Source organism: Hypomesus transpacificus, chromosome 4 (assembly GCF_021917145.1).
Source record: "Hypomesus transpacificus isolate Combined female chromosome 4, fHypTra1, whole genome shotgun sequence".
In the NCBI taxonomy this organism is placed as follows: Eukaryota; Metazoa; Chordata; class Actinopteri; order Osmeriformes; family Osmeridae; genus Hypomesus; species Hypomesus transpacificus.
The window spans coordinates 3,975,971-3,997,808 of NC_061063.1; the positions used below are offsets into that span (position 1 = coordinate 3,975,971).

A 21,838-nucleotide genomic window follows, 5' to 3' on the forward strand; every position below is an offset into this window, starting at 1 on the left:
TTCAATGAGTACCCTAGTTCATCAGATGTGGTGAGAAAAAACTCAAAGTGTGCTCATTAAAAAGCGGGTGCAGACACAGGCTCCTGTCACATTCCTCAGTAAGATGTTGACAGCAATGGAGAGGGAAATTCAGTAGCCATGTCTTGAGACTTCAGTAATGTTTGTCACATAGTCAGATTAGTGCATGTATTATGTATATCTGTGCTTTCTTTCAGTTTCCTACAACATGTTCTTCTTCATTATCCCATTGCCATGTTTAATTGAGAGGCTCTCCACACAAAATATTTTGTTCATTAATTTTATTTGATCCATAAATCACTTTTCACAATCTTCTTGGAAGACAACGGCATATCATCCTTATTTTTCATTTTTTGGCCAAAGAGGCATTGGTCCAAACGCAAAGCAGAAGCTCAAAGAGAGACATGGAATGTCCAAAAATAATGTTGATATGAGTCTCTTACACATCAATAACAGGCAAAACGTCTACTACCATTAACCGACAATACAGTGCACAAACATTGTCTGTGAAGGGTGCCATCGCTGAGTAGAGATATTCAGATATATTACACATGAAACTAGTGACTGGATAATATACTAGCTGTGATTAAGACCAAATATATACTTAATAAACCCTGGGGTGAAATGGGTTTTAAAGACAACAAAAATATATGGGTTAGGTGCAGAGATGCATACTATACATGAAAGCAAGAATTCATTTTGTGCAACTATCAATACAGCAAAAACCATTTAGAACAGAGCAGACACAAAACCATCAGAGGTGAAGCCTTCGTTCTTCCCATGTGGTGTTAGTTAAAGCTGAGATTGCATCAATTCAATACAAAACACTGTCTCTAACCCACTCAGAGGTGCGCTACAATAGTGATAACAGTGTCGTATTTATGAGAAGAAAGCAGGTTGCACGGTCACTGCATCTTCACATGGTGACAAGTATCGTAGATATAACATTGCTGAAATAGGACCTGAATAGCCATACAATGTACCTTGTACCATCTCACTCAGTATCAAAGCCCAAAATTGAGAGCCAAATCATTTGTGATATCATATTTGATATCTAAGACATTAAAGCAGCCACTGTGTTTGTAAGTTAGTAAGACTATGTTCAGATAACCAGCAATATGCACCTTCGAAACATATTCTCACAGTTATTAATTGGCACCATGTATTTAACTATGAAATGATGACTAGAATACTGTAGTTTAAATTATAGCCTGCAATTCATTTAAATGTTAGGATATAAGTTAAATGAAATGTTTAAATGTTAATTTGTAATACTAGTATGCACCTTCATAGTTCTGTCAATTACAAACATGAATTCTGACAACATGGAAATCTGAGGGCCAGAAAAACAACTCAGTAATTAAGATTGGGGATGACCAAACACTGTTTGTTTGGTCTAGGGAAGATCATGAAGATCCTTAGTGAATGTTAGCCTCTGGATTATCGTAATCTTCAGTGATCATGTGGTCACAACCTAGATAACTTGACCTAATTATCTTGTGTCTAGGCACTCCATTGATCTCAACCGGACTAAAACGCATTAGTGACAGTCACACAGGAATTGACCAATAAGGGAAGAGTGGAAAGGAAATAAAAGAGAAAAAGCTTACAAAACATTAACAATCATATTAACAGTGGTTAGGTTAGAGTCCAATGGTACTGTTTCAGGGTGCAGATCAGTGTGTGCCTTCTGATTGGTTGGTTGTATGTATTTGGCATTCATCATGGCATTGAGACAAAGATGGGTGGGCACCGCCAGCGGGCAAAAGGTTTTTCACGGGCCTCCCTTGGGGTATGAGAGTGGGGTGGGTGGGGGGATAAGACAGGGTACAGGGGTTTAAGAGGCATTCATGCCATCTTCAGAAACTGTTCCACTGTGTCTTCCTCCACTGCCTCTGAAAACATCTCATGGTTCTGAAGAGGAAACAAAAATGCATCCATATTGTACACTTTTTTAGCACAAATCACAGAAATCTCTAGAATTTTCTTATGGAACAATAAAGAAATTGAATTCAACTGAAAAAGCATTTCAGAACAGTGAAGCAGCTTTTACAAGTCAGTCTTCCTCACCCCACAGTACTGGTCTCCGTTGAAGATTTGAGGTGGAACAGCAGTGGGGTTTCCCGCCTTGCTCCTCATCTCGTCTCGTACCTCCCCTCCCACTGAGATGTCGATGAGCTCATACTGGATGCTTTTGCTGTCCAGGATTCGCATCACCTCCGCCTGCTGGGATTTCACCTATATACACACAAACATGGAGTTTTTGCTTTGTGAAAATCAATGGGGTATCAATTTATGAATATAAACCACTGATTTAGTTAACAATAAGGCAACATTGGGGGTAGGTGGTGAGGTCCACTTTGCCTTTAAATGCTAAGGAGCTTATCTATTGTGGTTGATGATTAATAGGGCAGTGCTATCTGTTGGTGCCCCATTGAGGAAGCTGGGAGGGGATTTTTGCTATGCAACCACGCCTAGCCTATGCTCCAACTGCAGCCTGGCATATGTTGGGCAATGTACTCATACAATCTTACAAAAACGCTGAAAGTAGAGTCGAAATGCATATTCAAATGTCCACATTGTTTCAATGCCTGGATCACCGTTTATTCGAGGGTATTTTGATTTGTTTGTTTATTCAAGCAGATCAGGATTTTATGAAGTCATATGACTAGGCTACTTATGACTGTATCATGCCTCATCTATTTCTATCCAATCAGAAATGACTAAACACTGCAAGTAGTAAAATTCCTCTGTAATTAATAGCAGATGTAGGGGCCTGCCCTAAAAATCTACATTTGTGGAAACAGTCCGGTTGGACGGTAACGGTGGTAAATTCATTCGAGTGCCGAAACTCCAATGACTGTACAGTATTTTGGCTGGTTGTTTCTTCTTCCTGTTTCAACACCTTATGAGCCACCGTACAGGTATATGATGCCCATGATGTTAAAGCCAGTAGGCTACAGTGTCTATAATATTAAGATAGCATTTCAACCATCCATGTTCTACGGTAGGCTATATTGGTTTAGACAATCTCCACCCAAATTCCAATGAGACAGAGGGTTAAAGCACAACTGTTACCAAAACACTTCCGTTTTTCAATGCGGATGTAGCTATTCCCTTTGTTCAGTAACTCTCCAAAAACTCGTTTATGCCTATATTCCAAATTAAGACACAATATTTGGGATAAATACCATTAAAAACACGTCCAGACCATATATGTTCAGGTGGTGTGTATAGCTATTGGCAGACCATTGGGTGTGTCTGTTACAGAGACTAAATCATATCCGTATCCGTATTGCCTTGGTTAATCCTAGTTTATCAAAAAGTAAATGTATTGAGATCTTACCTCCCTGGATGCCGTGACGGTTGTATAATACAATTTGATGCCCATGATCGCAATTCTCAAAATCCTTTTGTGTATCTCGGTGAACAGTTCACTTGTCGTACAATCCCCTTTCGCCCGCGCCTGCAAAGCCTGTATTCGCTGTGTAGTTTAAAGGGACCGTACACAATTTAATTGATAATGGCTATCCCGTGTTACACAAATTTCTTACAAATAGCCTACCATTTTCTGCAAAAACTGTTTTAGTTTTGATTTGCCACAGTTAGCAATAGGCGTACTATTTTTGAAATAAATAATAAAATAAGAGTGTTCCCTGTGTGACCAACACATGTAGGTCTGTACACTGCAACATACATGAAGGGGTTAACAGCTCAGACAATCATTTTCCATTTAACTGACTATTACGGAAAGAGATTCAACTTATTTTGTGTAAATGCCATGAATGGCTGGAAATGTATGTGTCCTGACAACCAGTTGTCATTCTAGCTGTGTCAATGACTTGCAATTCATCAATGCTTGCAATATTTGTATGAGATTGTAAACTAATAGGAGCTGTACATTTAGTGCAACCCAAAAGTACTGCTACACTAACGTAATATTGAGATCAATTAACAATAAATATCTTACCATATACTCTCAATTGCCTTACTATCAAGTAATGTATGCATGTTACTAGGCGATATTGGTATGTTTAACTGGCATGATATATATATCAACAAATACACAGGCTGTTGCCTACCATCATGAACTGGGCAGTTGGGAATGTGGGAGGAAGTCCAAGATCTTTTCTCTGCTGAATCAGGTATTTCCACAAATCTGAGCTGTGTGGGCAGAGACAAAAATCACTGAACCATTCAGAAAAGAAAGATCTAAGATGGAGTCTAAACACTAGTCCAGTCTTGTCAACATATGTCTTTGGAGGCCTACCAGTATATCATACTGTTAGCCTTTTCAAAGAGCAATGTTATCCATCTCCCTAGATGAAGAGTAAGGGAATATGTCTGATTGCATCATGTTTCAGTCATAAAGATCAAATTTAACAAACGCTGATTTGCCAACTCCTGTTAAAAGTTAAGTACATTATAATGTATTTAGTGTTAGTCACAGAATGTATGAACTTTTGTTAGCCAGTGTCATTTGGTTTTATATTTCCACAAGGGGGCAGAAGGTAACTACTTTCCATTTCATTGGCTGTGGGAAAATAACTTTTTTCTTTTGCAAAAAGCACAGACTACAAGGATGGTATGCTGTGTCTGAAATAACAACAACCTTAACATTTTAAGAAGAAAGTGATAGACGGTGAAAAACAATGCATTGAATCTGTTGAGGGCTTCAAGTACTTTTTATTAACATTCTACAAGGTGCAAAGTAGTAAAAAGTGAATGCCCATTTGTAATTCATTTTTACAAAAGCTTCCAACACTGGACCTTTGTGAAGATTCATGTTTTAACTGTCATTTTGAAACCATCAACACCATATGACATTCAATGGAGATAAGACATTCATGGCAGAATACCAGTAAATATGCAAATAGGGTGATTGAAGCCAGTGACAAATACTACTGTGAATATTTTGGACTAGTAAAGAGACTTGCTGAACCTCACTCTTTTATTAAATCCCCCTGGCAGAACTGATGTTTAATTAGAGGTCACCATGGAGACCTCCAACCAAGAGCCAATCAGAATCTGTCTCTACTGTGGCATACGTCAGAGCACTGTGCAAAAGCAGGCAAATAAGAGAAGGAGAATCAGGAAAAGCTCAATAGACGGCTCTGGCCTTACTAACCCAGGGTTAAGTAGAAACACAACAGTTGTCCAAGCATCAATTTTCCCAAGTACCAAAATACTTTAACACGTTTTTTTTAAAACCTGTGAACATATTATATAAAAGTTAGCATATTCGTAGATCAGCATACACAAGTTTATCCAGAATCAAAAAACAATGGAATTACATATTTTTTCTCAATATTAATTGTGTAAACTCGTTCTGCAGAGACAAATACATCCATTACAAACTCTATAAAAAAACACCCATGGTAGATAACAACAATACATAGGCAGGTGAACTGGCTTACAGTATTGACGCAAACATACAGTATATCATAGTCTAATGCGTTGACATAAAAGTGATACAGTGCACAAAGAGCAGCCTACATTAAAAAATAAAGGCACTAAATAAGAGTCATTCGTCCTCTTAAATGCAATGTTGTTAGATGATCGGCTTTCTCAAATGTAAATATCTCAAAAGGCACAAAAGAAGGTACTCCAGCATTAATACAGTGGCTATACTGACACGATATACATGTATATAAAATGTGTGTAAGGGTCATGGGTAAAGTAACTTTAGGTTGGTAAAGTTTGTAATACTGCAGCTGTTGTCTAACACACAATTAGCTCCCTTTCCAGAATGATTTTTTCTGTCCCTTAAGCTTACATACACCTTCTCCCATAGTTGTGGAAACTCCACTTTAAAATCACAATCACCCTTTTAGCAGTCATGAATACACTCCATACTCAGTCTTAAACACTAAATATTAGGTTCATGTCCTAAATTGACACACATTTGATTACAATAATCGCAAGATTCATTACCAAATCCCTTAGTTCAAAGTTGACAACTGTGTAGAGATAGACAGACATTTCGTTGTAGGTTAAAGTTTAGCAGAATCCAGCAGGGCAAAGTGTACTTTATGTACATAAATGTATCCTTTATCCTTTATTTGGATTTGGCACAATCATTCAGCAGCTGTCTAACCTTCCTGAACATGAATGCAGCTATGAAGGCACACGATACTAAGGTTGCTACATACAACGCTACAAAAAAGGCAGCCTCACCAGCTCTGTGCAGGTGCACATACAGTGTACGGCGGGCCACGTAGTCAAGGTAGGAAGCCTGGATCTGGCACAAGGTGCAGAGGAGAAGAAACACATGGAACAACTGGTGGCCCTGTCCCAAAAAGTCACAGTGTCCTGGAAACCAGCGCTCAGGCAGTGGTTGGGTGAAGAAGAAAGCGCTGGAGAGGAAGAAGGCAACTTGACCGAAGTGGAAGATCAGAGAAGAATCTTTGAAGCCATTGGCTGTGGGCCAGAAGAGGAGGCGATGAAACACTGGGCTGGTGTCCCACATATAGGCCACTGAAGATGGTATCACCTGGCTCACCTTGCGGACCCAGGGTGGGAGGCTGTGGTTGCGGTATTTCCCATAGCAGCAGCCAAGGCATGAGAGGCAGCAGAGAAGGCAGGCAGTAGGCATGAAGAATCCCTGTACACAGCCATGCCAGTCCTCCTCTACAGCATAGTAAAAGTGCACCACAGCACTGCCGTACTGGTACTGGGCCACTCCCACATAGTCCAGGTAGAAAAACATGTAGTGACTAAGCTCAGACTTGCCTGCCAGTAGGTGGGCCACAGCACTGCTTAGGGTGTAGGACAGAGAGGACTGAAGGAGGATGAGGAGAGGCCAAGCATGGGGGTCCCTGACAAAGTCCACAGTCTCAGCCAGCTGGGCCCACTTGACCAGGATCAACAGTGCCCCCAGCAGGTGAGTCCACACGTTGACTGTCTCGTTGTGCCACTGGAAGAGGGAAAAGAAGTAGTAGCGCCAGCCTTGATGAAGAGGTCGGTAGCCAGAATAGATGTAGCGCTCTCTGAAGAAGCAGGGAACCTCACTGTCCCTCAGGGTGGCTGGCATGGAGGGTGCAGCTGTACTGAGCATCTCAGGCACCTGCCTGACCTGTTGAATGCTGATAAAAAGACGGCCAATTCTCTCCATGACAATTGTTGCCATATAGGATTGTAGACTTAAATGGACAGGCAACTAAAGGAAAGAGGAAAAAACATGCAAATGAATCACTTTACCCATACTCGTGCAATAACAAAGCATGAAATAATGTTGATCGATGTTGATAACCAAAACAGCAAAATGGTGCATGCATCCATATGTTTGTCTTTTCAAAGTTTCATAAGATGAGGTATAACATTACCACGGTAGGCTTTCAACTTTTCATTTCCTTAACTCTTTATAAGACCACCTTATTTAGTGACTGCTTTAGAATATAAGAAACATTCTCAAACAGAAAGTCAAATCAGAATGCAGGCCAATTTTATCGTCCCATTTCAACAAAGTGTCTCATTGCAGTCCAACTATAACAAGTGATTGTTGCTTCCTGTTGCGATTGACAAATACATTGGCATGCACACAGTTATTATATTTCCACTTGTTAGTATCAATATAACACAAATATTATTCAAATTAATGCACAAATGTGGTTTAGCGACTGGAGGCAGAAACAGGTTCGATTTATTTGGAATCTCCTGCCAGGTGCCAAGACTCACACTCGCATGTGCAACAATATTTCAATAGGACTTTGAAAACTTTAGATAGTTAAATAATGATAATTCAACTTTTATTTAAAGTTCGTTTTAGCCCGACAACAGCCAAAGATAAGGTAGCCTAAACAATATGGTGAAAGTTACCAAATGGCTGTTGAGTTGACTGACCGGGCACCCCCGTCGGATATCTCACCTTAGGATTTTAACTAGTCTTCGTTATCCCCTTCGAAAATACTCTGAGCACACCTTTTCCACTGGCTGCAGCTTCCACGGGCACTATTCTGAAAGGCAAAGGTGGTGTCGCCAGTATGCTCGATAATACATCCAATGACGTTCGGTAGAGCAGACTCAGTAGACTTGTTGCCTGCTGTAGAGATGAAGGAAACTCTTCCTGAAAGCACAGCGAACTCGATAACGTAAACTTTTTGGTTATCTTCTTTTTCTGTTTGAACGTATAGTATTAAATACATTAAGTGTGTAGGCCTACAATGCATAGCTCACCTGTTGCAGATGGAGTAGGCTAGACTCAATTTAATGACATACAAAATTCGAAAAAGCCTTCTAAAGTTCATTTGTTTTCATAACCGCACCCAGAAAAAAAAATGAAAAAGAATACTGGGCAATGATTAACTATGAAACTATGCAATCTAATTGTTAAGGACTTTTGAATCTTGTTCAGACTTGCAAGCAAACAAAAATGTATATCAAAGTATTGGAAGGTTTCCAAAATAAATTCAAAACAGGCCGTAGCCTACGTAGGCTACGTGTCTCTTGAATGTGTCATCTTTACAGACTGTTGCTCAATATCCGCAGGAACAGTGGGCCTACCATCCAAACCAAACCTAACCGTTGTGATGATCATTCTAACCTAACTTCACTAGAATTGAACTAGGCTCAGACTGAGTGTTGTACTGAGCACAATGCAGTAAATCTAACTGTAATAGCACCCCGTAAACTAACAATGGTCCCTTTTTTGTTGACTGAATACAGTTTTGTCAATCGTGCAATTATGTAACTTTCTGGCCCTGTCCATATTTGTCCAGAATATGTCTGTTGTTGAACAACATTCGACCTGTGGTCATTTGCCGTTTCAGCTTCCATTTTGTGATTGTGTTTGTGTCTTAAGTGATAAGTCGGCTACTTTTAAACCGTTTTGGAGTCAGAATCGCAGTAGGCGATTATACAATAAGTGTCAGAAAGTTCTGCATTTGAGACAGCTCTATTTTGTTTTTTAAGACAGTTTAAAAAGTGCTGAAGCCTATGTGCCAAGAAGATGGAGACGTAAGCCCATGTTGTATCCACAGAGGGGCACTGTTTCTCTATAAAGTGCTGAAGGAGTGTTCACTAATGAGTTGCAGTTCCAGATAATACAACTTGTAATATGCTTATACATGGTTAGTGCAGGCTTTTCGCACAGAGTATTTTTGCCTGACCATATTCTTCGACACATTCTGCGTGAAATATAAGACCAACAACCACCAATGGTATTCAACAATCGTTCTTGTGTTACAGCAAGTTGTATTCACACAACTCGGCTTACACAACTCATTTGCAGCTAGCTTTGGTCCTTAGCTGTAGCCTGTTCTTTGACATTCATGTGTGTTTCCCCCATGCCCTTTAGTAAAAAACCTTTGGGACATAATCAATTTCCTACAGTATTGAATATATTTATAACCAATGAGACTTGTGTCATAATAATTTCCAAATTCAACCCTAACCCTTGCAGTCATGAGAACCGATGTAGGTTAAAGGTTGTTCTTTATTGACCTTAATGCGTTAACCTCTCATAGTGTGACTTGAAGGTGTTGGGTTTGATTAAAAAATGCCTCCTGAGATAATGATGCATTATTTACTCTTGCTATCTTTCTCTTTCGTGAAGCTTATTTAAATCTTTATTCCTTATTTTTCAAAACAAGTTACAGGTTACAGAAGTGGTGAGGTGGCATTGATCCTGACATTTTCCATTTCAAATCTCTGACTGAAAAGGATGACATGTCATGAAATACCGCTAAGCTCCACATCCAAGGCCTAATTGGGTTGGAAGGTTCGGGCAGATATTGAGGTGGCATTTTGCTGGAGAAATCCCTGGGCTCCTATATGGTGAGCCCTCGTGTACCTTCGTTTATCAACGTCTACCTGGTTTTGCTGAGTAGTTTGTTTTGACCCTTTGCACAATATATCACCTGTCATGTCTAATGGGAACCTGTATGGAGTGTACAGCGCCTAGCCATATCCCTTGGGTTCATCTTTGTTTCTGTTCCACCATTGCTACAGATAACTCCTTCAATAAGTGCAACCCCCACACCATCACTGAGTTCTCACTATGCTGGCCTGAACCCAAAGACAGGACTCTTTGTGCCATAAACAGCACACACCACTTAAAAACTCAAGTATTACTTTTTCTATTGTTTCATTGTTGATTTATGACGTACAATTGCACAGAAATGAACAATGGTTGCATACTTATCCAAATAATTGTCTGAGTTTTCTACTGTTTTCACCCGTTACATGAATTAGTTGCCCAATGGAGCACCCAGGCATGTCAAAGTAGAAACCAAATATGCTGGACCAGATACTATTGTGCATGGGACAAATCATCACAATGCCAATATGCCAGCAGTGATGCACATCTGGCAAACAGATCTCATTACTTATTTTCCATATTGTTCATGTTTCTACCACTAGGGGTCTCCCACTGGATGATATAAGTATTGTGTTTGTTTTATTGACAGTAGTTTTAGAGATGGTCTACAATAAGTGTAAATAGAGAATTAATAAAGATGGTCTACAATAAATATAAATATATGCTTAATTATGTATTGTTAAAGAATTGTGCTGGCCCCGTTTTTGTAGTAAAAATATAGTATTTAAACAACAACTGCCATAAGAAACTGTTGATGCAATAATCATTGACAGCAGCACAAGGTGTTGTAGTCCATCACGGCACTGGAGTTTTAGTAAACATAGTCTTCTGTGAACAGAATGTGCACTGCAGATTTTCATATTGTTACCTGCCTGTCCTTTAGTATATTTTTCAAGCAATAGCCCTATTACGTTTTTCAAAATAGGCCTACAGCACGCACTCACACGAGTTGAATGTTTCTAGAAAAAACATGATTTGAAAGAACCAGCGGGATTGATACATTCTTCATGTTATTCAGACCATTCACAAACCATACACTTGCTTTCTGTGAACACCCGGAAGCTCACGCTAGCTGTCAAAGGAGACGGTTTCTGCCAGGAAGTGGGACGAATGAAGTTCATTTTCCACAGTTGGTGATGGCGGATGTTGAAGTAGACACCATGAAGAATTACCACATAGCGTTTGAGAGAATAAACCCAGACACGAGTCGCTATCCTTACTGCATTGTATGGACACCTATCCCCGTGCTGTCGTAAGTTATCGTTTCCGATTGTGTTTGTTTTTATATGCCGCCCGTGTTCTACTGGCTAGTTATGTCCAAGCTCGGAATGAGTACTATTAGTTGACATCTCAGTGGAACAGCTGGCTAGATTGCTAACAGGTACAGTATGCTATCTGTTTTCACCCAGACGTCTCCAAAAGACCATAGACCATGTTTCGTGATGAAATTGAATGGAGAGGGTAGATGTTTTAGCATGGCCCGTGTGTATACAAGTTACCTATATGAAAGTTTGTAATGTAGTTAGGTGATACAAATCACTGTAATCCAGTAGTCAGATACAATATTTGTGGTGAAATAGTTACTATAAGCTTTGCTACAGCTCTGTACAAGCTGACTTAACGGGATGAGCGCTTTGCAACATAACATACAGGACGTTGTGTCCTGAAGGTGACGTCATTCACACTGACTGGTTGCTATTTGCACATGGTTGATAAAATGTGACAATGTTGGCTGTATGATACAAATATGATAGGCTACTAATGAAACTAATTTCAAAAGTGGATAGGTTCGTGAATTGTTTCGAGGATGACATAATAGCTGCATCAAATCTATTTTGTTCACGCGGCGAGCCGATACAAATCTTTCTACGACCCAGCTCTTCTCATCCTCTCCACGATTATCTATGGCCCTTTATTTATGTTCTTGGAAGGTCCATGTATGCTTTTGCTGTATCATTTTAAAGTTGCAGGAGAAAATTCTTGAATACAAATTCAGTGAATGCATAAGCAATTTTGTACAGAGCCAAATGTATGAATCCAACCTGGTGATCTGCCAGAGTTATGATATTTGAGAGGATACTTTGCAATACCACCTCAAGTTTGCAATTAAGAGCTAAAAGTAAACATGTTTTCAAGCTGTGCACAGGCCACTGATGCTAAGCCATAATTAAACTGATGACATTTGGCAAAACGATATGTGGAAAGAGGCGGCTTATTGTTTCCTGTATTTGTTGTTGTTCCAAAACTTGTATTGATAGGCAGTGTCTTTCAGATGGCTGCTTCCCTTTATTGGTCACATGGGGATCTGTACTTCCTCTGGAGTGATCAGGGACTTTGCTGGACCCTACTTTGTCTCGGTGAGTAGTCATGTTCCCATCCAGAACCCCCTATTCCAAGAAGAATATCAACAGCAAGCACTGCTTCATGCACTCGTATTAGGACCTAATCATTGGTAGAATAGTGAGAGCAGTATATTTTTTGAACTAGTTTGGTGGTTTTTATTTGTGTAGGCTGGGCAGGGTGAAAGTGAAAGTGCCTCTGGAAAGAGTCAGAAACATGAGAAGAGGATATGTAGTTTGACCCTGTGACACGGGCCGGTGCCAGTCGCTCCTGGAGGGTCATCTGTCCCCACTGTTAGCCCTCTGGAAAAACAAACCTAAACAAAGCCTCATAGTAGCATAGGTCTGGTTCATTAATTAGTAATGAACCATTAACATATATATTGAATACTTTTTTTCTCGTTTGTTTTGTGCAGGAAGACAACATGGCTTTTGGGAGACCGACAAAGTAAGTCAATAAAAATACGTCGGGGTGTTTTTATCTTTGTGACTTAGCTTTATGCTGACACTCTTCCTGGGAATAGTTTGTCTGTTAAAAACTCACAAGGGAAATCTATTAAAGTCTCCACTTCTTTGCTCGCTGAGTCTTTGATTAAAATTGTGCTTGATGCAATATGAACCTGGTCCAGACAGTTGGTCCAGAGAGCAGTAGCTTGGTACTGAGTAGTCTGCTGGGTTTGCAGGTACTGGATGCTGGATGTCAGCAAGGTTTATGCAAGTGGGTCGAATGCTTGGGACACAGCAGTCCATGATGCCTCGGAGGAATACAAAAACAGGATGGTAGGGAATTTCTTTTTTAATTTAAGATAACACTACATTTGAGACGAATACTAATCTTCTGTTCTAATTTATCCTAAGCACAACCTCTGCTGTGACAACTGCCATTCCCACGTTGCCATGGCACTGAACCTGATGCGCTATGAAAACAGCACCTCATGGAACATGGTTAACCTCTGCTTGCTGTCGCTCATCCATGGCAAGCACATCAGGTGAGTCTCTGTGCCAAGCCATTAAAACATACATTACTGTCACTGTAGCTTTAGAGCAGAGCAGTCATAAGAAATAGGGCTGGAGATGTGACAGTAGAGTACTCTGGATCTCTAGGGGGAGAACCATTTCACAAAGCGGCCCTTCAATGTACTTTCTCAAGGATTCTCAGTGAGAGGGGGCAGGGAGAGAGCAGCCTGGTTCTAGGAACATGCATAGGATTATCCTGAATACAATCCATTAATACAAAACAAAGTACCTCATGAATCCAATGGGCCTTAGCTGAAGCAGTCTGTTGTAATTAAAAGAAAGTGACAGCTCCTCCCTTTGTCCCACCTGGACGGGGGCCTTGTGGGCGGGAGTCATGGAGGGGGTTAGACCGCCATAACCCTGGCTGGGATCGGAGAAGGATGACATGGGCTCCGGTTGCCATGGCTACACCCAGGCGCGGAGTAATTGATGACGTGCGTGCGGTCTCGGGAGGGTGCTGTCAAGACTATGGGAGAAATTAGATTATTGTTCCTCAGTGATGATCTTTGGTGGTCTTTTGGTTTCCCCTCCTTTCTCCATCCCTCTCTATCTCTCTCCAGCTGTGCAGGGTTCCTGAAGACTTGGTTGCCTTTCCTCATGTTGACAGGGGTCATACTTACAGTGGCCCTGACCCTTAACCTCCGGTGACTGGCGAGGTGGGGGAACCACCAGGGGTCCAGAGGAACCCTGCAGGTTGGATGTGGGCTTGACCTTCCAAGTGAGGAGGGAGGTGTCGCTTTGCTGGACCCTCTCAAACAGGACTACTCATGCCAGAATCCAACCATGAGAGGAAAACCAAGAGCATCCGACATTTACAATAACAACAATGACTGTTTGTTTCTCTGAACAGGCAACCTGTCACTGGTGCCACCCTACTGGTGAAGCAGGAATACATTTGGAAGCCAATTTCTTTTTGTTTATTGTTTTGGTTTGATGTTAGTGGTGCTGATGTGGATTTTTGAGCCCCCAACCACCATAGTTGATTGGTAATAAAACCCTATGGGGAGGGGGGGAGGGTGTAGTCTATCAACACTTATCAATTAGAAATGAAGGTGGGGTAGCTGCAATAATAATTCTGGGGGAGTTGTATTCCCTAACTCCAGTTGGAAACATCCCTTTTTTGATCAATTTTTTAAGCATCTACTAAGTAATTAAATGTGACCATGGTCCCTTGATTTAGTGCTTCCTATATTCCATTGTTATGTTCTGGAAGAGAAACATGATATTTCACTCAAATGCCTTTCAAGGAATGTATTGGATTTTCTGCTTGGTTTGATATAGATCTTGTACTGCTGTGTATGCTTGATTCTCCAGAAAGTTGTGTTGCAATGCATTGTATTTTGCTGAATTCCAGGATACCTCTGTATCATATCTAACTTTTATGAAATGTTTGTATATTGTGTCGGAAGTCTAGGTGATTTTGTATTTTCAGACCTGTTTTGTCATTGCTCTACACTAAAAGGCTGAACGTGTAGATTTCAGATCCTGTTAACTGCAGATTATTGAATGCCCTTTTACAGACAGTGCTGCTACAGCCATGACAACCATAGCTGCCGACTCAGTTATAATTCTGGTTTACACCTGCAGATATTGGAATGGTACGCCTGACTGGAATGCTTGAGAATTCATTTATGTAAGAGGTTTTTGCCAAAAGTAGGATGGGAGACCTAGAGACGGATCAAAGCAGCTTGATCATGTCAAACTGTGTCCCAAAAGAATCCTGACCACTAATGAAACACCTGATTGATTTAAGTTTGGGATGACATGTGGAAAGAAGAAAAATGAAAAGGCCTTTGACTTAGTAATGAAACCCTAGCCTGTACTTTGTCATTTTGTTTACAAAGAGAGACCTACATACTTATTCTTTGTTATTGCTTTTAAAGAGCAAAAGTAGTACATAAACCTGGTGCCTAAAGATTTTTTTTTTGTCATGGGTCTTGAGCACTGAATATCTTAACATACATATTACATGCTAGCGTTATTGTCCTTTACTCCATCTATGTTGATTTTGTGTATGGTTTCAAAGCCCCAAGGTAATCCGAGATGAAGGTTGGCACACAAAATACGTTGCCATGGCTTCATTGACCAGAATCAAATCCCTTCATTGTTTGGAAGCAAACAGAAAAGAGCTGAGCCTTCTTTTTGCCACAACGCTGCCAGAAGCAGCAGGTAGCCAGGGTCCTGAGGTCTACTCACGCACACACACACACAAACCTTTCTCCAGATCCTGAGAAAGTGTTGCTCCTTCTGCCCTGCAAACCAGATAAGAGGTGCATTGTGAAGTGTAATGAAGCTCTTGTCAGTGGTTCATTGTTGAACTTGATTATTTAAGATTTCTGCAAATATGTAGGGTAGGTGTTAATAGCTAAGTAGCTATGTTCTGCAGGACATATGAATATACTTACATTAGAGGTTGTGTTGTATCTAGGTCAATGTGTCCATTCCTGTGGTGACAGGTGGGCTTGCGAAGAGATGCAAAGTGTCTTCTCTTTTGTTCAAGTTTATGTGTAAATATTAAGCATCCTTTTGGAACAAAGTGATGTAGTGATAAACTTCTTCAGTCATGCACGTGTTGCATATTTTAGTTTATAATTGCAAATGAATTCCTATTTTGGATTAACAGTTTTTGCAAAGGCCTTTCGCATCTCATCACTGTTCTGCCATAAAGCAGATTAGTGCCTGAATGTGTGAGTGTGTATACCAATGGCAACATGGATGTGTACTGGATGTGGGCAGGTGTTGCATGCCAGCAACTACATTGATATGCATGCTTGCATGTGTGCGTGTGAGAGATTTCTGTAAATGTCTGTTTGTCTTTGGAGTGTAGAGATGGTAGTGGCTAACTTACTCAATTACATAGCTTCTTGGAGGAAAGGAAGGCTGCATTTGACTGCAGACAACTGCCTAATGATCCATTTATATACATTTGTTACATACTTTTTCTAAGTATATGTATTGTAGAGTGAGATGTTCCAATGTAGTTAATGGTAAAGATGTATAGATTAAAAAGGCCAGCTTGAAATTATGCCTATTTACCCAGTTACTTGTCTTGAATTGTGTTTAGATATATTAGATCCAGCACCACCCAAAGTTATTTATAACATTTTCTCTTTTCTGCGGGCATGATTAGTAAAATGAGGAATAAAGTAATGGGTAACCTTGCTGAGAAGTCGGAGGACAAAGATGCTTCACATGTTTGAAATAGATATACGATTTAAAATACTAACATTCAATATATTTGGTGCATGATTGGTGGAAATGACTATCCATTATGACTCCAAGATTTCATTTTGATTCATTTGTATTTGTTGCCAGATGAAATTAGAACTAGTGTTTCAAAAAACAACACAGCCATGAACTCCACAGCTCAGGAACACAGGCTAATGCTCTTTAGAGTGCCATTGAATTGATTCTAGATGATGCTGTCTTGTTGTATCCAAGAGCCAGGACCTGGAATGTGGAGACCTGTGGTTCCATCAATTCATTCAGTTGACAAAAGACAGTCGGGATGCTATTCTACGAGGGGCTATTATAACGTAGGTCTGTTATTATCAGACCCACTGAACCAAACCCTTTTTTCCTACTATGTCCCCATGTCAACACTAGGAAAACATGCAAGTTGTGTCAACAATGAATGTAAACACATGGCTGGATGACAAATAAAAATGGTATTGTTAGTCGGAAGAAAAACATTCTTTGTTTAGTTGTTCATGCACTAAAAGGTTGTGGATTATTGCGATTGACGCTGCATACATTTGTCAAGTATGAAGCACAAGTAGCCTACACTAAGAAAAATACGCTTCAAAAAATGCCAGATGGTACAATTAGGTTTGGTCACTGAAGTCGGTTTATTTCAGCTTTGACACTTAGCTGTCAAACAGCCAGACTCTTTCAATTTTAATGTATTTTATCCTGCAAATGAAAGGACACTCGAGGACTCGGGAGGGAAGAGATCAGAGACAGAACCATGCGCTCTGAGATAGCTACTCTGCCGCTTGCTATAATAGGCCTACCACCTACAGGGAGGATGGGTTCGACGGTCAGGGTCTATCTGACACCATTGCATCCGTTTGTGCTTCAAACTGCTAAGTACGCAGCTTTTGATCTGAAGGGGTGTTGGAAAAGGAGGAAGATGGTGTGATCTAGAATACCCGGAATCCGGTTCAAGAACGTCTGACACCTTGGCCAAATTAAACTTGGAATAAAAAGTAAGAAAGTAAAAAATAAAAACATAAAAAGGTCTCCTATTAAAGTAGACTACCCTAACGAGATCGTTTTACTTAAAATAAAGAATACCGTTTCTACTCGAACGTTCTACTATGCAACTCAATTCTTTATTACAAGGAGATTAACACAGTCAACATTCCTGTGTATAGTACTTGATGGAGCGTATTGAAAGGTAGGAAAATCCGGAGGAGGTGAGTAAAAAGCTCCACCCCGCAGATTGCACGACGCGATGGTGCTTATTTCATTGTTCGAGAGAAGCGACGCCCCTCGCAGAACGGCGAGGATCAAACGCTAAGATCAGCAATACCCCTTTTTCTTATGGAAATTAAACCCTGCCTCTCAGCCACACGTGGGCTTCAGAAATGCAAAGAAGTTGAACGTTCAAGCAGGACACACTACAGACAGGGACAAGATGTTGAGGACAAGCTGACCAGCGCAAGTTACTTCGCATTTCGTAGGTCGCCTGTATGCATGTATGTAGCCAGCGCAATGACGGATTCAATGGGACGATAGTCGAATTATTTTTTATTGTAAAAAGTACGCTATCGGAATTCAAGTTTTTATTAATCGAGAGTTGTACACACTATAAACATATTAAGCCGAGTCATTCATTTTCCTACTTATGTATATTTACAATACTTTCATTGTGTTATTTTCCAAAATGACGAATTTGGCACTCAGAATAGTTTTCTGCGCGTTGGTCTGTGCAGTCTTTACGCACGCATCTTGCCCTCCGCGTTGCGAATGCTCTGAAGCCGCACAAACTGTCAAGTGCGTCTCGAAAGACTTGCGGAGTATTCCATCTGGAATTCCTGGATACACCAGAAATTTGTTTATCACAGGAAATCAAATCAGCCGAATCGGACCGGAATCTTTCAAAGGACTTGACAATATAACAACTCTGTCTCTGAGCAATAACAGGTACGGAAAAATATGTTGTTATCCCATTAATGAATATGTGTATAGTACTGAGATTTTAACAATATGAAGCACCATAGCATGTCAGTATCAAACCCTTGTCTGTCCCTTCAGAATTTCCACGGTGGAGTCCCAGACCTTCTCAGGTCTTCGCAGCCTACGCTCCCTAGACATGAGCAGTAACCAACTAGCCGTGATTCACCCCGAGGCTTTCACGGTGCACAGTCACATCCTGCGAGAGCTCAACCTCAGCCGGGCCTTGTACAACCACTCTTCTGTGATGGACCTGGCGCCCGCACTGCGCTGGAGCACACTGGGAAGCCTACAGGGGTTGGATCTGTCGGGAAACGGCCTCATCTACCTACCGTCTCACATCTTCTCCCACTTGCATGGCCTCCAGCGGCTCCAACTGGGAAACAACTCCCTGGTGGGCATTTACAATGGCACCTTCTCAGGGGTAGAGCAGCTAGAGGAACTGGACCTGAGCCTCAACGCCCTCAAGACCCTCAGAGCGGAAGGTCTGCAGGAGCTGGACAAGCTGTCCAGAGCCAGGGTCCTTCTGGGGGAGAACCCCTTCACCTGCACCTGTGGCATTGAGATGTTGGCCAGCTGGCTCAACAACTCTCAGGGACACATAGGGGATGTTGATGGACTGGTGTGTGCCTTTCCAGCCAACTTGAGGAACACATCCCTGTTGACCCTGGGCAAGCTGAGTTTGTGGTGCTACCAGGGGGGTGAAGGGGCAGATCTTGCCCTCCAGACCTCCTATGTCTTCCTGGGGATAGTCCTGGGCTTGGTGGGCTTGGTCTTCCTCTTTGTACTTTACCTCAACCGCAAGGGCATCAAGAAACGCATCAATGACATGCGGGAGGCCTGCACAGAGGTCTGGGAGGGGTATCACTACCGCTACGAGATCGACTCTGACCCCAGACTATCACAGGTCTCCACAGCCGCTGATGTCTGACAGAACTATTCACCCTTTCATAAAGATCTGACTTTTTTTCAAAGCATTCATTACAAGATGAGGTCTGTCCAAAACTGTACATATACTGTCTGTAAATAATGACATACATTGGTGTTCTTCACGTCCCTATCTATTAAAGCATGCACTGCCTGTCTTTCCTGTACGACCTCTCAACCTACTCTCTTTGAATACACAATGCTTTCCAGAACTTGCAACTCCCCTTAGCCAAATGTACATGACGTAAAAAGAGAAACTGAAATTACTCTCAGCATTGATAGGACTCCTAAAGCTGGGCTGCCTCGTCCAACCAATGGAATAAATATATAATTTTTATATCACACATTGTCAAATCCTTCTTCAATTGAACTATGTTAGTACAAAATTAAATCCATGCTTCCATTACACTCGCGAAGCAAAGATCATCAGCTAATGAAATGCAGGTACTATGACGCCAACCCTTGTGAATTTTGAGCACAATATCCCATTCACTGTTGAGCCATTTAAAGCAGGACAAGCCCTTTGGTCTTCTGTCCTATTGCCCCAGGGTGCCTGCAAAGAATCTGAGGAGATTAGCCCCTGCAGCATTCCAAAGGGAGGAGAACTCCTCCAGGAGTCTCCCAAACATGTAAGCTCTGGATGGGAAAGGGACAATTCAGTGCACAGCCAGGAACGGAAATCTTTTGCCCCCTTTTTCATGAAAGTTTGCTTTGTTTTAACTCCTCTACTTTTATTGTCAAGATGATGAGAACCAGTCGTGGGCCGGGGCTGCTGAAAGCAATCCCTCCTCCTTGAAGACAACAGCCGGTCTGGGGGCTCCTTTGAAGGAGAGCCTGGTGCTCCAGCTTTTTCTGTTTAGGGGACTTTGGAATGATAAGATACAGATGATTCTGAAATGCCAAAACCATGGTTTACTTCAGTGGTATACTCATACGAGCAGAGGAGGTAATGTGAGTCAAAATAATTTGACACACATTCATTTGGAAAAAAAACGTTTTAGACCAACTCTTTTTAGAGTGGTTTGAACATCATTTGAATTGTATGTTTCAGATCATAGTCTCAAATCAAAAGTTTCCTTGCTCCCATAGCAAAATTCATAATGTAAGTCGAATGAATGAACAATGCGTGTCTATGTGTGCAATGTAATCCATCCAATAGAGTATGTGTCATGGTTTCATTGGGTCATGCTGGGAAAAATATATGATATCAACTTTCTAAAATGGAGAGATGCTACTGTGTGTGTATCAGATAGCAGTGCCCTGCTTCATTATCCCTGTGACAAAAGCTGACTCATCCCTCTGTGGCCATTATGATGTAGAGTGTCAAAAAGACGGACCAAATAACCAGCACCACTACAAATGGCATTGTTACGCCCAGGGAGAGCCCTGGGGGAGAGAGAGGAGAAAAAAAGGACCTGGTTTTTGCCTTTTTTTCTATGAGAGCATTTTATTCAGAATCCTGTTCTCTTGTCACAAATATTAGTGCAATTTTTCTGATAGTAATCCAAGTATGTTTTACATAAATTAGAAAGTAAGTCAGTTGATCTGCATGCTGCAAATGACTAAATAAAGATTTTCAAATGTGTTATGCAAAAGTCTGTCCACTTCTTCACTTCACTTCTTGGCAATGGTGAGTCAACTCCCAAGGGGAACAGTCAATGATAGATATATGGCAAGGGCATTGTTTATACATTTTCTTGCTTTCACAGGCTAATCAAAGGTCCCTCAAGACGAGAAAACAATTTTGTTTACTGCAGTGAAACAAAGACTCACAGTTTTTAAAAAGTGAGCTTCATCCTGTCATGCAAAGACTTGTGATGCCTTTCTTCCCTCTGCTACCAAAGAGGCCCATATGGCACCGTAACGGTATTCACTCATCACAGCAGCATCATGATACAGCCATTGTTGGGAAAGTGTCATCATTCTTAAATATTGCCCCTGTGAGGAAATCTATTGAAGAGTTTTAATTTGCCATTGAAAAAATGTGACACAAGTGCTTTAAACTGGGCTTGGGCTTATTGGTGTCAAATACTGCATATGGCCCAAACAAATAAACAGGTCACTATTGGTATTTTTGCCTTCTTTATTAGTTACATGAATCTGGATGCAATGTTTCTTTTCTTTTGAAAAACCACATTGTCATGTTTGAAAAGGATGCACAAGATTGGCTCAGCAGGGTGGGAAGAGGAGAGAGCCTAATAAACTGAGGCTGTCATTCACTATAACCCCCTTTGCATCAAAGGAGTAGAAAGCATGTTAAAAACAGACAAATCAACCTAATTAGGTCTGTTTGTGTGATTGTCTGATGTAAATCTGATGCAAGTTACTGTTCATTTGCATTCTAGGATAATGCTATTAGCTCATGTCTCCAGTTCCACATTGGCAATTTTGGTTCTCAAATTAAACATCCAAAACATTTAATTTCTTCTTAATTTGCTTTTTTCAAATGCCAATAAGCCAGGCTGGTTGTTTATTGGCTTAAGTGATGCAAAAGTTTACGAGACCACTGTGCTTCTTTTGAAGAGGCAAGTTTCTCAAACTG

The 21,838-nt window shown here is 40.9% G+C and overlaps 4 protein-coding genes across 6 annotated transcripts; 2 read left to right on the forward strand and 2 right to left on the reverse strand.

Annotated features, from left to right (window-relative positions):
* Nucleotides 1–284: 284 nt before the first annotated feature.
* On the reverse strand, nucleotides 285–3,502 carry sh3bgrl3 (SH3 domain binding glutamate-rich protein like 3). Its single transcript, XM_047019815.1, has 3 exons — nucleotides 3,365–3,502; nucleotides 2,089–2,256; nucleotides 285–1,932 (listed from the first exon to the last, which is right to left on the reverse strand). Exons 1-3 carry the CDS (start codon nucleotides 3,407–3,409, stop codon nucleotides 1,867–1,869), a joined length of 279 nt encoding a protein of 92 aa, XP_046875771.1. The 5' UTR covers nucleotides 3,410–3,502; the 3' UTR covers nucleotides 285–1,866.
* Nucleotides 3,503–4,977: 1,475 nt separating this feature from the next.
* paqr7a (progestin and adipoQ receptor family member VII, a) lies at nucleotides 4,978–8,309 on the reverse strand. Of its 3 annotated transcripts, none has more exons than XM_047019060.1 (3): nucleotides 8,194–8,309; nucleotides 7,886–7,973; nucleotides 4,978–7,177 (listed from the first exon to the last, which is right to left on the reverse strand). In XM_047019060.1, exon 3 carries the CDS (start codon nucleotides 7,145–7,147, stop codon nucleotides 6,077–6,079), a length of 1,071 nt encoding a protein of 356 aa, XP_046875016.1. In that variant the 5' UTR covers nucleotides 7,148–7,177; nucleotides 7,886–7,973; nucleotides 8,194–8,309; the 3' UTR covers nucleotides 4,978–6,076. The 3 variants fall into 3 exon arrangements, with proteins under 3 accessions (XP_046875016.1, XP_046875017.1, XP_046875015.1); XM_047019061.1 differs by having other exon boundaries at nucleotides 7,837–8,083; nucleotides 8,194–8,306; XM_047019059.1 differs by having other exon boundaries at nucleotides 7,886–8,083; nucleotides 8,194–8,301.
* A 2,595-nt stretch (nucleotides 8,310–10,904) lies between these two features.
* tmem222b (transmembrane protein 222b) lies at nucleotides 10,905–16,007 on the forward strand. Its single transcript, XM_047019062.1, has 6 exons — nucleotides 10,905–11,087; nucleotides 12,108–12,192; nucleotides 12,591–12,622; nucleotides 12,858–12,954; nucleotides 13,033–13,163; nucleotides 13,752–16,007. The coding sequence occupies exons 1-6, from the start codon at nucleotides 10,972–10,974 to the stop codon at nucleotides 13,837–13,839; spliced, it is 549 nt and encodes a 182-aa protein (XP_046875018.1). The 5' UTR covers nucleotides 10,905–10,971; the 3' UTR covers nucleotides 13,840–16,007.
* Nucleotides 16,008–17,675: 1,668 nt separating this feature from the next.
* Nucleotides 17,676–20,875, forward strand: tpbga (trophoblast glycoprotein a). Its single transcript, XM_047019620.1, has 2 exons — nucleotides 17,676–18,339; nucleotides 18,451–20,875. The coding sequence occupies exons 1-2, from the start codon at nucleotides 18,041–18,043 to the stop codon at nucleotides 19,298–19,300; spliced, it is 1,149 nt and encodes a 382-aa protein (XP_046875576.1). The 5' UTR covers nucleotides 17,676–18,040; the 3' UTR covers nucleotides 19,301–20,875.
* Nucleotides 20,876–21,838: the final 963 nt, after the last annotated feature.